Below are 14,154 nucleotides of genomic sequence, written 5' to 3' on the forward strand. Positions count from 1 at the left end.
AGAGCCCCCTGAACATTTCTCTAGTTAATAAGAGGGTTCATACATAATGAATTCAACCTTCCTGACAGTTTAAGCTTCCTTAGAGGAGGAAAAACAATAGATAGGTACTTAATTCTGGATGGAATTTCCCCTAAATACCTTGAGAGGAACTGTGTATCTGTGCAAATTGCATGATTAACAGCTCATCAGGTACCTAATTCCAGTAAATTAAGTTCCACTGTCAAGGAGCCCAGCTTTCTACTTGGCTGAAAATGAGCTCCTGACGCCAAAGGGACAGGAGTTCCAGGCGCTTCACATCAGCTTGGGGATGAAATAAACCACTCCATGGCTTATTTCTGGGAAGATGCTGAAAACAAACCCCCCCACAGAGCATCCCTTACCACGTTGGGGCGCTTGACAATGTTCTCCAGCTTCGTGTGACTGAACTCCAGGCTGATGACGTTGTAGAGCTTTTCCCGCTGGGCCTCTGGGGTTTCGTAGTATCTCACAAACTGAGACATGCTCATCTCAACCCCTCTCTGCGTGTTCACATCCATCACATCCACGATCCTGCGGCTTCCTGCAAACACAGAGGAGTCTCAAAACATCTGCCTGGGCTTTATTTTTATATATACATATATACACATATATATGTGTATATTATTTTATAGATATGTATAAATTTTCAATAAGTGCAGGGAAACTGGTAATAGAGCATGAGAGACCAGTATCAGCCCCTCCACGGGTCCTGAGCAAGCACATTGAGCAAGGAACTAACTTGGAACTGGACTTTTCACCCAATGTGACAATGAACAGGTCACCTGGTGTCTCTTTGCTTCACAGAGATGGAGAGAGCAGTTTCCTCCTTTACATGAATTGACATGAGCAGAAGTACATTAAAAATTATGAAGAAGTGATATAATGTGGTAGCGGGGGGCAGGCAAGACAAATAGCTCTCCAAATCATACTGCAATTTTCTAAATATCCATATGTCTCTCAAGATGCTTTTACTCATGTACCAAAATTATCTATAAAGAGCAAACTGCCTTGCATCACTGGATACTGTAAATTGCTGAACACCTTATACAGATTGCTGAATATTCCCAATTCCAGTCACCACCAGTGGAGATGAAAGCGCTAAATGCCACAGAGGAGTGAGCCCCCACTTTGGATGTCTCAACAGAAACTGCAGGACATACTTTCAGCTCCTCAAGTGGCAGACATACAAGTCTCATTAGCACCAGAATGTTGAACAGCAGTTTTAGTCGAGCCTTCAGTTTTACACAGATTAATCCACAATCTTCTCTTCGGCCAACTGGAAGGTTTCACCTCTCCCAGCAATTTCATCATCCTAATTAGCAGTTCATTTGCGTGTGAGTGGACGGGAGCCCATGAGAGACGTGTCTCATTTCCAGGAGAGAAGGACTCCAGCAAACAAATTTGCAACGTTTCCAAAAAATCACTCCAAAACCATTTTCAGCGCCGAAGAAATAACTCGAAATAAATTGCATTAAAACAAAATGGAGGCTGATATGCACCATCAGAGGGAATTATTAATAATTACAGCACCTGGCCTATCGTGGGCTTGGGAGCAGTATTTCAGCAAGAGTGATAGCCTGGATTGCCTGGCTCCTCTAAAAACATCCTTAGCCCCTGCTAGCAGTGACAGTGACAGATGTGATAATGGTTCTGCGAAGGAACTCAAGACCATAAAGCTCTGAAATCAAAAATAAAAATGTATAGAGTAAATCTGCAATGGTCCCTCCGGCCCATCAAACTCCTCACTCCAAGGCCAGAGAACAGGATCCCATCCTTAGGCTGGGCTCGGGACTGTACAGAGTGTTGCCACCTTGAGGCAGGATGGGGAGAGTTTAGTTATGTGTCAAAAAGCACAAGAATCCTTACATTTGGCATTTGCATGTTTGAAACAACACATGTAAAATCTAGTTTTGGGTTGGGTGGGTTTTTGTTTGGTCGGTTGGTTGATTTGCTTTGGTTTTGTTGTTTCTTTAAGGGTTAACTTTACTCTCCAGGGGAATGGTCTTTTTTCAACTCCACAGGTGAGCAACTGGGGTGAAGTCCTGTTAAACAGCCCCTGAATAAAAGCCATCCTGATCTCTGCTTCCAGAGCTGGGGATCAAAGAAATGGCTCCAGCCCGGAGGGGTTAAGGACACAGATACTGAAAAACTGAATTTGAAGGGCTGTGTGGCGGAGCCTGGGATCTGCCATATTACAGCCTAGGTTTGATCTCAGCTTTGCAGGAAGCGACCTTGTACAGCCTCTCAATTATCCTTTCCAAAGGAAAAATCAGCAGTTACCTGATGAATTAAGAGTATGAGGCCCAGTTCAACAGCAGGTTTGTTAAATGTGCACGATTATCAATTACAGGCACAAGAGCTTAAGATTTGAATTGATAGTCTCTTGACTTCCAAATTAAAGAGCAATTTGAGGGGATGTTTTTCTCTTAAGCCACAGTACTGTCAAACAAGCCCATACATAACGATTCCTGGAGTACTGCTCACAAAATTTGAGATGTATAATTACAGGTTCAGAGCCTGGTGTTCACTGCCCACTGCAGTGGTTCTGACTTCCTGCCAGCTTTATCTCTTTGGCCTGAAAAGATTCAGCTCTTTCTTCTATCCCCTATTCCTGGGACAAGGTTAGAAAATATCACCCAAAGCAAGGGAAAGAAGCACACAGAGGCTCCAAAAAGCGATGGCAGGCTGAGAGATCTGAGGTCAGGCTGGATTTCTGAACAGCTCTAACACACATTTTACCATTTCTGTTAACCAGTTCCTAGGTATCCTCTCAGCCTGCCCTATAAGAAGGGACCCCCCTCAGCCCTGGTGCAGCCCTCCAGGTCCCAGCAGGATCTCTGTGACCCTGGCAGCCTCTTGCCCTGGTACCAATCATATTCCTGACTTCAGCTGCACATGGATAACAGGCACATGTATCCCTAGCTGGCAAAGAGCACCTCCTACTGCTGACATGGGAAGCTTCAGTGCACCATGCATCACCTCACCCTTGGCCTTCCCTGGATGTTTTTCCAAAGTAACTCAGTGTGAGCTCCAATATAATTCTATAGTATGGGATTAAGAGGCAAGGCTTCCTCTCTGGCACAGGATGTGACTCAGAGGCAAAGTGGTGATGCTGGGGTTCACTGGAAGGGATTTTACAGCCTAAAGAAACATCTTCCTCTACTGCTGCTTGCTCATGGAGTACAAGATTCCCAAAGGATCACAAAGACAGTAACTAGGAAACAAGCTAGAGCCATCTTTGACAAGGGGAACAGACAACAGCAAGGAGGAGAGGGAAGAATCAGCTGCAGAGATGTAAGATGGAAAGTAAAAGCCACCAGGAAGAGCTACAGAAGAGCTGTGCTTCACTTAAAACCTTAAAAACATAGCAAGTTACTCCAGCTCATGTATCAGTAAAGTCCACATTAAAATTAAGGGAGGGAATAGCATATATAATATCTGTTCCCTTTATGTGGAGGCCTAGTGACCAAGATACTGTGAAGATCCTAATAGATTGGTTTGTACAACATTCCTATATGCTGCAATATCATTATTTTTTTACATAGAAATGAACACCTGGGGGAAAAACAACTTGTGCAGAGTCCCAGCCTCCCACTGCCCATCCTAGACAAGTTGGTTTGGCACAGAGATTTGCTCCTTTCTGTTCTGGGCTTCTTGGTAAAAGTACTTCAAGAACAACATTGAGGCAAACCTTGTCCCCTCATCAGAGACAGAACTCTGCTTCATGAATGCAGGTTACACAGGCATCAGCAAACACTTTCACAAATCACAGTTCCCTATCCCACCCCAGAAACTCCAGGAGTGATGGGCTCCAGCTCCCAAGTCATTCAGCAAAGCTTTCGTTGATCTCCCCTGCAGAGTTTGCATCCCCATTTTCCTTCACCTATCGAATATTGTAACAATTTGCCAGAGAGGGAACAGTGAATGGGAAATGCTGGGACATTCATCATCTCCTCGGGGGTACAACAGCTGCCATTTCCCGTTTCTAACAAGGTGAAGCACTGCCTTCCCCTGCCCTGACCTCAAACAGCTTCAGGTTATCCAAGCTGCCAGACTAGCCCATCTTTTCCCTGACGTGGATTTAGCATGGATATTAGGAGCAGTGGAAGCAAAGCAAACATGAACCACGCGGTGGAATATGAGGAATGCACAGAAGGTGTGAATCAGAGCTGCAAATGACACCAGTGTTTTCTAGGCTGTGGTCTCTTCTCCAGCACAGCACCGGCAGGAAAAGGTGCAACTCCCCCACGGCAGAGGAAAGAGGAAATGTCCTTTCTGTGAGAATGATTACCAAGCCTGTCCATTAAGAGGATAAAGCTGCCTTGGGGAATTATTTTAACCCTTTGTGACTGAACTGAGATCTGTGCTCAAGGTACAATATAGCATCACCAACCAGAAACCAACCCCAAATGCCAAGGGACTGCTCCTTTCTAATCTTTATGCTTCTTACTAGGAAAAAAAAAAATCCTTGGTTTATAAAGCAGGATTTTTGGCAGAGCCTCAGGAAATCTGCTTGCTTCACTACTGGGTTAATTGTACCTAAAGACTAAGGCTTTGACTTGCATCCCAGTTAATCCCCCTGGAGCTCCCAGAGACGGAAAGCATGCATTCTCCTGCTACCCACAGGAGACTATTATGATATCCCCTGCTAACAGGGAGGGATGTGAATCCAAGCAGAAAGTCCTTGCTCAAGTGGAGCTATTCCCGACATTCCCTGCATTTCAGAGCCAGGGTAAGAACAACTTAAGAGACACATCCCGATCCCATCGCTCCCAGTGCCACCAGAGGGCACAGAAGAACAAAGGGAAATGAGCCCAGCTCGGACATTGCACCCAGCTCTCCGCACACCTCACCCAGCACAGCCTGGTGCACCAGGAAACAAGGATCCCCGAGGAATCCACCCCTGCTTTGCAGTGCTCTGAGCCTTTCCTCCTATCCCCCTCGGCCAGGTCTTTCCAGCAGGAGCCTTCTCAGTGGGGTCACAGAATCTCCTCCTTATGGAGATGGAAAACTACCGGTACCTTCCCCTCCTTCGCCTCTGCAGCTTTATCATTTGGTATAAAGCTGCCAAATTACAATGACCCTTGTTAGGAGCCATTAATAAAAATGAAATAAATGTTTAAATGTTTAAAATGTTTAAATGTTAAAATGATTAAAACATTTTTGGTATCTTTGTATTCTACACTATCAAGACCATCTTTGCATACTAAAAATCCTACAGGAGTTAAATGATTTTGTTAAGTGACCTGTTAATCTGGCAATAGCTGAGTTCTTAGTTTTCCCAGACACAAGTACAAAGGAGTATTGATTGGATCAGTACAATCCATTCTCCTTTTACTTTTAGGGAGGTGCCTCTGGCAGCACCATACCCCACAAGGAAAGGCCAGTTTAGTTTTTTATGGCCTCATTGACACTGTACATTCAAGCCATACTTGCCTGTTTCTGCTCCACCAGCAACATCAAATGGTGGGAAGAAGAACTTGGCTGTGCCTGGGGTACCTGGCAAGGATGACAGAGCCCAGGCTGTGGCCCAGCCCAGCTCCCAGGGATGGAGCACTCCTTCCATCCAGGAGAGGTTTTTGGAGATGCCTGAGATGATTCCAAAGTTCCCAGGTCCTTGAAGGTCTCAGCCCCTTGTTCTGGCTGTGCAGCTCTGACCTTCTCTGGCTTTGGCCCTTGCACTCCTCTGACTTTGGGGCAGGCAAATTATTGAGATATCATGGCAATATTTTCATTTTTTTCTGGTTTTCTAGTTTTCTGCTGGTAGCACCAGCTCACTGAGGAGTTGGGTACACTTAAAGCTGGACCAGGAGAAGGACCAGCACAACCCTAGCAGGGGTGGAACAGCCAGAACTGGGAGGGAACCACTGCCTCTTCCCTCAGACTGCTTTTCTCCCCTCTAAAGCCATCAGCATATAAGGAGGAACCCTATGGCCTTGATTTCCCTGATATTTGGCAATTAGGGAATTGAAAAAGACCTTCAACTACCATTCAGGTTAGCACTAAACACGTGCATGACACCAGCAGTCCTGCAGGTCCTCTCTGGTCTACACTGGCATTTAAAGGTGTCAAAGGGTTGGCAACACCCCCACACATCTCATACCCACGGTTTAATGAGGACCTGGGAAAAAATATGCAGCTGTGATTATACCAGACCTCCAAAAACATGCTGATATTAATATATATTTTTAGGATAAAGCACTACACTTGAAGGTCATTTTGGACTAAGGTAAATTATGACACTAAAACATAAGAACTACCATAAAATATTTAGGATTTTGGGTGCTATTCCTCCAGAATAAGACAGCTCATTTCTAGTTTGGGTGAGCTAAAGCAGAGGATGGTGATTGCAGAAGAACAGTTATTCTAAAATATCTGTTCTGCTTAATTTCCCCCATGGACAATTCATCTTTAAATCCACCTGTAGACAGAGGTTTTGAGATGCTCGTGACCACATAACACGTCAGTTCAATCTCACTTTCATGTTCTGACATCATGGAAACTCATTCTTTTGAGGTTGTATTTTTATTGTAACGTTCATTCAAAGCGGGTTTATTGCTGTTTATATCCGGACATGAACATGACTGTTTTTAGCAAAACTGTCCCAGTTTAACTAAGACCTTTTTAAAGAGTTTGACTGTGTTAGGCAAAGGACAAACTTAAAGAGAGCTCAAACAGGAAGCTGAGCTCTAAAAATAGAACTGGTTCTACTTCCAAAATGGCAAGTCAGCGGACGTGCTAAACATAGGCAAGCAAGTGTTATAATATTTCATTTTTACTTCTAAGAGCAAAAAAAAAAAGCATGAAGAGGGAGCATCAAATACCTTTATTGCATAGAAGCCCTAATCATGGCTCAAGGCTCACTCACCAGGCACTTCTGATGCACAGAGCCCCAGTGGAAACTCATGACAGAGATGGAATGTTACATCCATCATGGTTCAGCCCAGCATTGGTTAGGGCTGAGAGCTAAACATTAAAGAAATATAAAAATAATAAATATATATATATATATTACTCCCCATCTCTGTGAGGGAGGATGAGTTTTCTGCCAGTTCAACTTTCTGAACCACCTCATTGCCAGGACTAAGGCTGGCGATGGGAGAGCAATGCCAGAAGTGGAGAGAGAAGGAAGAGAAGGAGCAGGACACCAGTTTAGACTTGCTTAATTGGTATGGCAAAAAAAGCAAGTCGTTGGATGCAATGGGCAGCACAGGCAACAAAGACACTATCCCTGGGCACGTAATAGGCAGCAACAGCAAAAACCAAATGCCAGTTTAGATGACAAAAAGATGGTCTGGCACCAGAGCCCAGAACTGGAATTAGAGGGAGAAGTTTCTATTTCCAGTCTCTCAGGAACACTGGGTAAGTTTTAACCTGTCTGCCCCAGGTCCTGGTTTCATGATACAAACTGTTCACCAATACTCAAGAAACTGATGAGGCTTAAATAATTTTTTTAAGCAGGGTCAGCTCCCTGCCTCTTCCCAGCACAGTTCCACAAACTTCAGGGGAAGGATGTGGAGCAGCACCAGCGCTGTGGGAAATCCCAGGGTGACACCAACCACAGCCCCAGCTCCCTTCTGCTATCACAGACTGGAGCTTATCTTCTTACACAATCAGCTATTAAGAGGCACAAACTCGGTGAGTGTTAAATGAAGCAACATCTTCTGAAAGTCTGCAACACACCACTTGATTAGACAAGAGATTTCCACTTTAACGTGCACTGCTCCACCTTAACACCGGTGGATGCCAATGTCCCAGAGGGTTCCTCCAGAGCTGCTACAAACAGCTTCAATTTTCAACAAATTAGGCAGAGCCCTCAGACTGGAGGAAAATCACTAATGGAACCTTCACTTGAAAAAAATCCATTCAGAAGCCCTGAAGTCTAGTTACTAATTTTAATTCTGCCCAGGAGAGAACACAGTGCAGCTTTGTAATTCTTCCGAGCCCTGAGCAAACGTGGAGCAGGTCAGAAATGACATTACATTGTCTGACTGACAGACAGGACTGCTGGTGTCCCACGAAGAAGGGACAGATCCCATGATAACCAAACAAAAACACACCTGTCAAGTCCTACTGGTCCTGCTTAAAGCAAAGGGTGTTCACCTCTCTATCATTATTGGTTTGTGGTCGGCACGAGTATCCTAATAGCACTTGCTCAAGTCTGGAAGGATTTATCTGTACTGCCTGACAAGCTACTATGGGATTAGGGAGTAAAATGAGTTCTGTACAGTAGAGCAGCCTCATCAAAGAGAGAGGGATACAGGAAAACAGGAGAGGTCGCTCAAGGGAAAAGAAAGGAAGAAAGGACAAAGACAAAAGGATGAGCCAATAAATCTTCAGTGCTGTACTTGGGAAAGAGGAACCTGCTGGACAGAATTGCAATCACTTCAATAAATCAGCATATTTTATTTTATTTTTCAGATGCTTCCTCTTTGTAGTACTCAAATTTGAAAATAAATGCAGCAGCTGGAAGTCTGGCCAGCCCACACCAACAGTACATATGAACTCCTCTGCTGACAGACCATTGGTTTGACTCCATCTGACCTTACGGGCACTGGGAAATTTATCGTTTTCAGTGGTAATATTTGTTTGCTGATTTTAGTTGAGGTCTGGCTTAGCAGATTTCCCAATTCAGAGCATGAAGCACGTTGACAGTCCCAACAGCATTGACTGGAGGACATTTGGAACTTGATTTTAAAAACAAAGTGTTTTTAAAAAATAGTGGGAGTTTTTAAAACAAGTTTTAGTCACAAAACAATACGATGGAGGAACAATCTATTTTTATGGACTGGATCTCAGACACATGTTGCTGTCTAACATCTGAGACAAATCACTGGGTCCTGACATACGCTGCTTTCTGACTCTCCATTTGTCCCTTTGAAAAAGTCTGTAGGCAGGTACAAACTCAGCTCCCTTAAAGCACAGGTTTGGGACTTGTATCCTCAGATCAATGGGAATAGCAGTGGCATGCAATTATTTTACAGTCCTTGTGAGGAACATCCAAGTTCAGCCTCCTCCTGCAAGGAGTCACCCTTATCTCCTGCTTTCCAAGTGCTCCTGGATGCCCTGCTCCTCTCAGCTATTGGAGAGATGTATCTCCTGTGGATCTGAGTCCCTTGATGAATTTAGGGGGTGACCTGCAGGGTCCAGAGACTGAGGTACCCTCAGTCTGAATCCTCACAGGCTGAAGAACATGTTCACAAGTTGTTTCTTATGAAACCACACAGACATTGGCCTTCCCAACCACGAGAACAATGGGGATGTTTCATTAACTCAGTTTTGGTTAATATTCCAACCGTCCCATTTACACGAAAAGGAAAAAAGCAGAACCCAGGGAGCAAAAGCAGAACCCAAAAAGCAGGCCAGGCACAGGTCACACCATGGGCCACAAAACCCCCATGAGAAATAAGAGCAGAGGTCTTACAAGGAATGGAAATATTTCATCCAAGTGCCTCCCCTCCCAAGAGATCAGTGATGACTCCTCTCCCCTAGAAGAGCCTGGTCCACTGTGTCTTGTAAAATGCATTATTTGGGCACTAGGAACAGAGCACAGCCCTCCCTGATTCCTCCTTATCCCTCCACACAAGACTCCTGGAGACACAGCAGCTTAATGACTCCTGACTCAGCTCTTCTGCTCTTCCCAACGTGGCACTGCCATTCACAGGACAAATCCCCACACCGGGGGAGGACCATACATCTTAATCAAGACTTACATGCAAGTCTGGGGGCAGACTTTTGCACTTCCTTTGAGCAGCCACTTTAATTTTGGGAAGTGCTCCTTACAACAGAGCCTCTCTAATGAGCCTCCCTCCTAACTCCTCTCCTTCTCCAATTTCACAACTTCCTTGAAACAAATGGAGCGTTGCTCTATAGAAAAAGCAACACTGGGTCCCTATTCAGCAGAAATGATGGAAAGTATTCTGAGCTGCAGTGTGTGGCTGCTTTGTCCTTCTTTTGTATCTACATGGCTAATTTTCTTTCACAGGATGGAGAACTGTACATTGATTAAGACAAAATTTCCCCTACTTGCCCACAGACCACACTACGAGCCTCTCGACTTGCTTTGTAGTTGGATGTGAATTCAACCATGATACAATTTTCAGAACAGATCAATTTGAGAGGGGCAGCAAACACGCAGGAGGAATGAACCAAAAAAATCGCTAGAAAGCAGCTACTCAGGGACACTTCTCTGCTTTGCTTTCAGAGGTTTTGAGTAGCTACTAACAAAAAGCTGAACATTTGCACAGCCAGCTCGGGGACCATTGTGCTGGCACACCAGAAGAAATGTATGCTAATGTAAAAGGAGTGTTTTACACGGTCTCTGCCCTCCCTCCTGCCTTTAACTATCTGACCTGCAGTCACCACCACCACGATTTTCTCTTCCTTGGAGACACCACTTATGATTCTTGATTCAGTACTGAATGAAATTTATACATCCGTATATATGTATTCATCTATAAATGTGTGTACAGCTTTTAACAGATATATAAACCACATTTTATAAACCCAGACTAATCATTACCTACGTTTGCATCTCTTTCCATCCCCCTTTCAATATCACCTACTTCCAGAAGCATGGTTTAGGGTAGCTCTTGCATTTCTGTGGAGTACCTGGCACATTTAGTCTCATTTTAGCTGGAATTCCTGGGCACTACAGCAGTGTATGTATTTAACAGAACAAAAATGGCTGGATGAAAGATGCAGAGCCCCACACAGCTTAATGGCTGTTAGGTACCCTTGATGAGCAGTAATCCTTTCTGTCCCAAGTGAATTTAAATTATTTACATCAGCCTTACCTTAACCAGGCAGGGAACTTGTTCCTCCCCACTGCAGCCCCCGCACAGAAGAGGCCACAGCTCACCACATTCACTACATCATTTACACTTCCCAGGAAAACTACAAACTGAGACTCCCCAGATTCTGTCTCTAGCACCTGGGCAGATCATTTCTCCTTCCAGCCTGGTTTCCATATGGGAAAAGAAGGTCACACTGTTTACTGTGCACTGTTACACTGTGGAATTGCTGCTGCTCCTGGACTGAGCAAAATGTTGTGATACCAAACTTCAGAAAGCTTCCTAAGGGCTCTCCCCTGTGAAAAAACCTGGACAGCCAAGGAAATACTCCTCTGCAGCTGATTTCATCCACTGCTGTTAAAGGAAGTTCAGTTGTTCACTTCAGTCCACTGTGATGAAGTCCTTAATCACTTATTCACTTAGTGAATAAAGCATGAGCAGATGTGTAAGAGCACACACAGCATCTCCTCCAGAACTTGTCAGCAGCACGAGGGAAGGCTGACCTGCACTTGCAGGGCCAACCCCCACTATTTATAGGACTTTTCCCTTGAAAATGTCTGGGATTTAATGATGTAATTTATTCTATTATCTTTCTCCACTGACACCATGATTATAAACTCATGGTTGAGGCACAGACCTTCACACGTATTTCTTTAAACACTCAATTTGCAGCTGAAATTTCTGGCTCAGCTCCTGTTCTTTTGGTGTTTCTCACAAGAAGGCAAACCCCAGCAATAATCAAGTATCTCCTCAGCTACTCCCACCGAAGAAAGCAACAGGATATGTAGAGCCTGGGTTTTCCTTTCACCCTTTGTCTTGGAGATCAAAGCCTGCTGCCAGGTCTTTAAAGATTTGACAGAATCACAGAAATCAAATATTGAAATGATCTATTGGGTCCCATCTCATGCATCATCTTCTTGGGCCAGATAAAGATTGCTCTCTGCAAGAGTTACTGGAGCTTGGTCGTGTTTGCTTTTTATTTCCATACCTCAATGCACACATTTTAGCACAATTAAAAGCTTTGCTGCTTTCAACTTTACTTGGATTCTTTGTACAAGAAACGCCAAAGCCTTTCAACACAGTTTGTGAACACAGCAACTAAATGAAGGGAACCAATCATTTCCTACCCAAGTAAGCATCATGGCCCAGTCCAGTCTGCAGCATCAGATTATAATGGCAAATTCCATGACAGATGATACATTCCTCACTGCTCCTACACTTATTTTTTGAATTCTATAAATAAACCCTTAGTGAGTTGGTTAAATAAAATCAGTCAGTGAGTTGATGTCAGTTGTTAGACCACCCCATGAATAGTCTAAGTCCTGTACTTGCACTGTTCCCACTGATACAATGCCTGGCTGGGCACGGTGAATTCCATGGGACAATGCTGCTGATCCTACAGAAGTGACCGCCATGGTCACAACTTTAACCTCTTCAGCCCAGGGATCACAATAACCCAAAGTCTCTTTTCTTTCTTACAATCCTCAGCATGTTTGAAATCTCCCCTTTTGCCACTCGCTGGGGTTGGAAGCTCCACTGTGGGGATGTACAATAAATACCTACCCTGGCACACAAAGCTACACCAGCCCAGAGAGGGAGGAGGTGATGCACATCACACATCAGCAGCACCACTTTGATTTGTTTATTTGGATATGAGTGCAAAAATTGGTCAATAGCCATAGACTGGCAAGTAAATTGAAGAGAGGTCAGCTACAAATTAAAAATAAAAGCAAATACATCCAAACTGGCCATTACTGTTTAGAGAGAGACACTGTGCTTGTGCAGGGACTGCACTGGGCAGACTGTGACAACCCAGGGAGACAAAGGCAGTGCAGGCCAGTCACAGGCACTGCAGACGCCACAAAAAGCAGATGTGCTTCTAAATTCAATCAGTACCAACCCAAGCAAACTACTAAAAAAAAATCCAATAAAAAAAGTAATCAAAGAAAGAAAAAGGAGCTCAGACTGCCAGACTAAGGCACACATCCATGTATGCTCCCTCTCTTTCTCCTTTACTTGGTTCACAGCTCCCAAAACTACTCAATGTAGTACTACTGCTATGTCTTCAGATTATGTGATGTCCGTGAAGGATAATATAAAGACAAAAATCAAACAAATGACAAAATGGAAGCTTTGGCTTTCTGACATCAAAAACTGAAGCAAATGATTGCATTTGGTCCTTGAATTCAGGAGTGGCAAAGGCTGGAGATGATGCACAGGGACCATGGGAGCCCTGGTTGGCAGCAGCCTGCTGAGCAAGGCAGGCACTTTTCTCCTTGCTCAGCCCTGGGCAAGTTACTTCACTTATTCTGCAGAGCAGTGGGCACAAAACATTCACACAGGTACAACACCCCTGCAGAAATAACACTTACCAAACTTTTACTGCAGATGTGGCAGATGTTTAAGGATACTTTAAGAGGGCCAACGACCCTCAATCAAATTTTAAATCAGCTTATGAAGAGATGACAGTGACATTCTGCCCTTCAGAGCTGGCAGTCAAATCTACCTTACACAAGGAAATGAGAAAGCTTAAGAGTTATTAAATTACAACAGAGTTTTGCTTCTTTCAAGAGTTGTCTCAAGTTCCTAAGCAGGCCAGGAATTCCTCTCCACTTCTCCATTTGTATTCTTGGCTCACAGCCATTTCAGAGCTCAGACAATTTCCAACTGCTGAAATTAATCCATCGTCTCAGGTTTTAAAGAGCATCCAGGATATCGTTCGTGTGGAGGTGGAGTCTGGTTATAACCATTATCCCAACTGTGCAGTCTAAAGGGATGGGTCTAAAGCTGCTGTAGGATAGAGTGTTTGATACACACATGGGTGCACAGCTGGGCACACTAAGGTGCAATCAGAAACAGGAGGTCATGAACATCACCCACTAAATTACAGCTGGTAGCTGCATTTTTTTAAACAAGGAAAACAAAAAAATTCCATAAAGCAATGGCAACGTTTAGTTGGTAGTCTGACAAAACACTAAAGAAGAGACACCTAAGCTCAAGTAAACACAAACAGTGATCAAAAAACTCATCTCTTTTTTTGCTCCTTATTATTGCCACAGACCTGAGTTTTCAAAGGGAGATTTAAAAGCTCATTGTTACTTCCCTGTGACTTACAGGTACTCCACTCTGGAGATGGTACAACAGTCATGTTAGAAATAGAAAGTAGGATTTCAGAGACCAAAGGCTCAGTAACTTCCCATGGAATTTATGTGCTTTGGAAAAACCCAGCATCATCTCTTTAAAGTGTTCTGTAACTAATGTGTTTCCCCTGATTCAGAGGAGAAAAGAGAACAAATGATAGGCTTAAATAGCACCAGCACACTACAATGATGAGCACTTAAAA

General features: G+C 44.0%; 1 protein-coding gene across 5 annotated transcripts in view; it reads right to left on the minus strand.

The window, feature by feature from the left end:
• KDM2B (lysine demethylase 2B) overlaps window positions 1-14,154 on the minus strand; it is a 116,237-nt gene that overhangs the window by 82,930 nt on the left and 19,153 nt on the right. For all 5 annotated transcript variants that reach the window (XM_017814342.1, XM_017814344.1, XM_017814340.1 and 2 more), the window contains one exon: window positions 381-559. In XM_017814342.1, the coding sequence (XP_017669831.1) occupies window positions 381-559 (179 nt within the window). The remainder of the gene's footprint in view (window positions 1-380; window positions 560-14,154) is intronic.

This window comes from Lepidothrix coronata, unplaced genomic scaffold (genome assembly GCF_001604755.1).
Source record: "Lepidothrix coronata isolate B3197 unplaced genomic scaffold, Lepidothrix_coronata-1.0 Scaffold44, whole genome shotgun sequence".
Taxonomy (NCBI): Eukaryota; Metazoa; Chordata; class Aves; order Passeriformes; family Pipridae; genus Lepidothrix; species Lepidothrix coronata.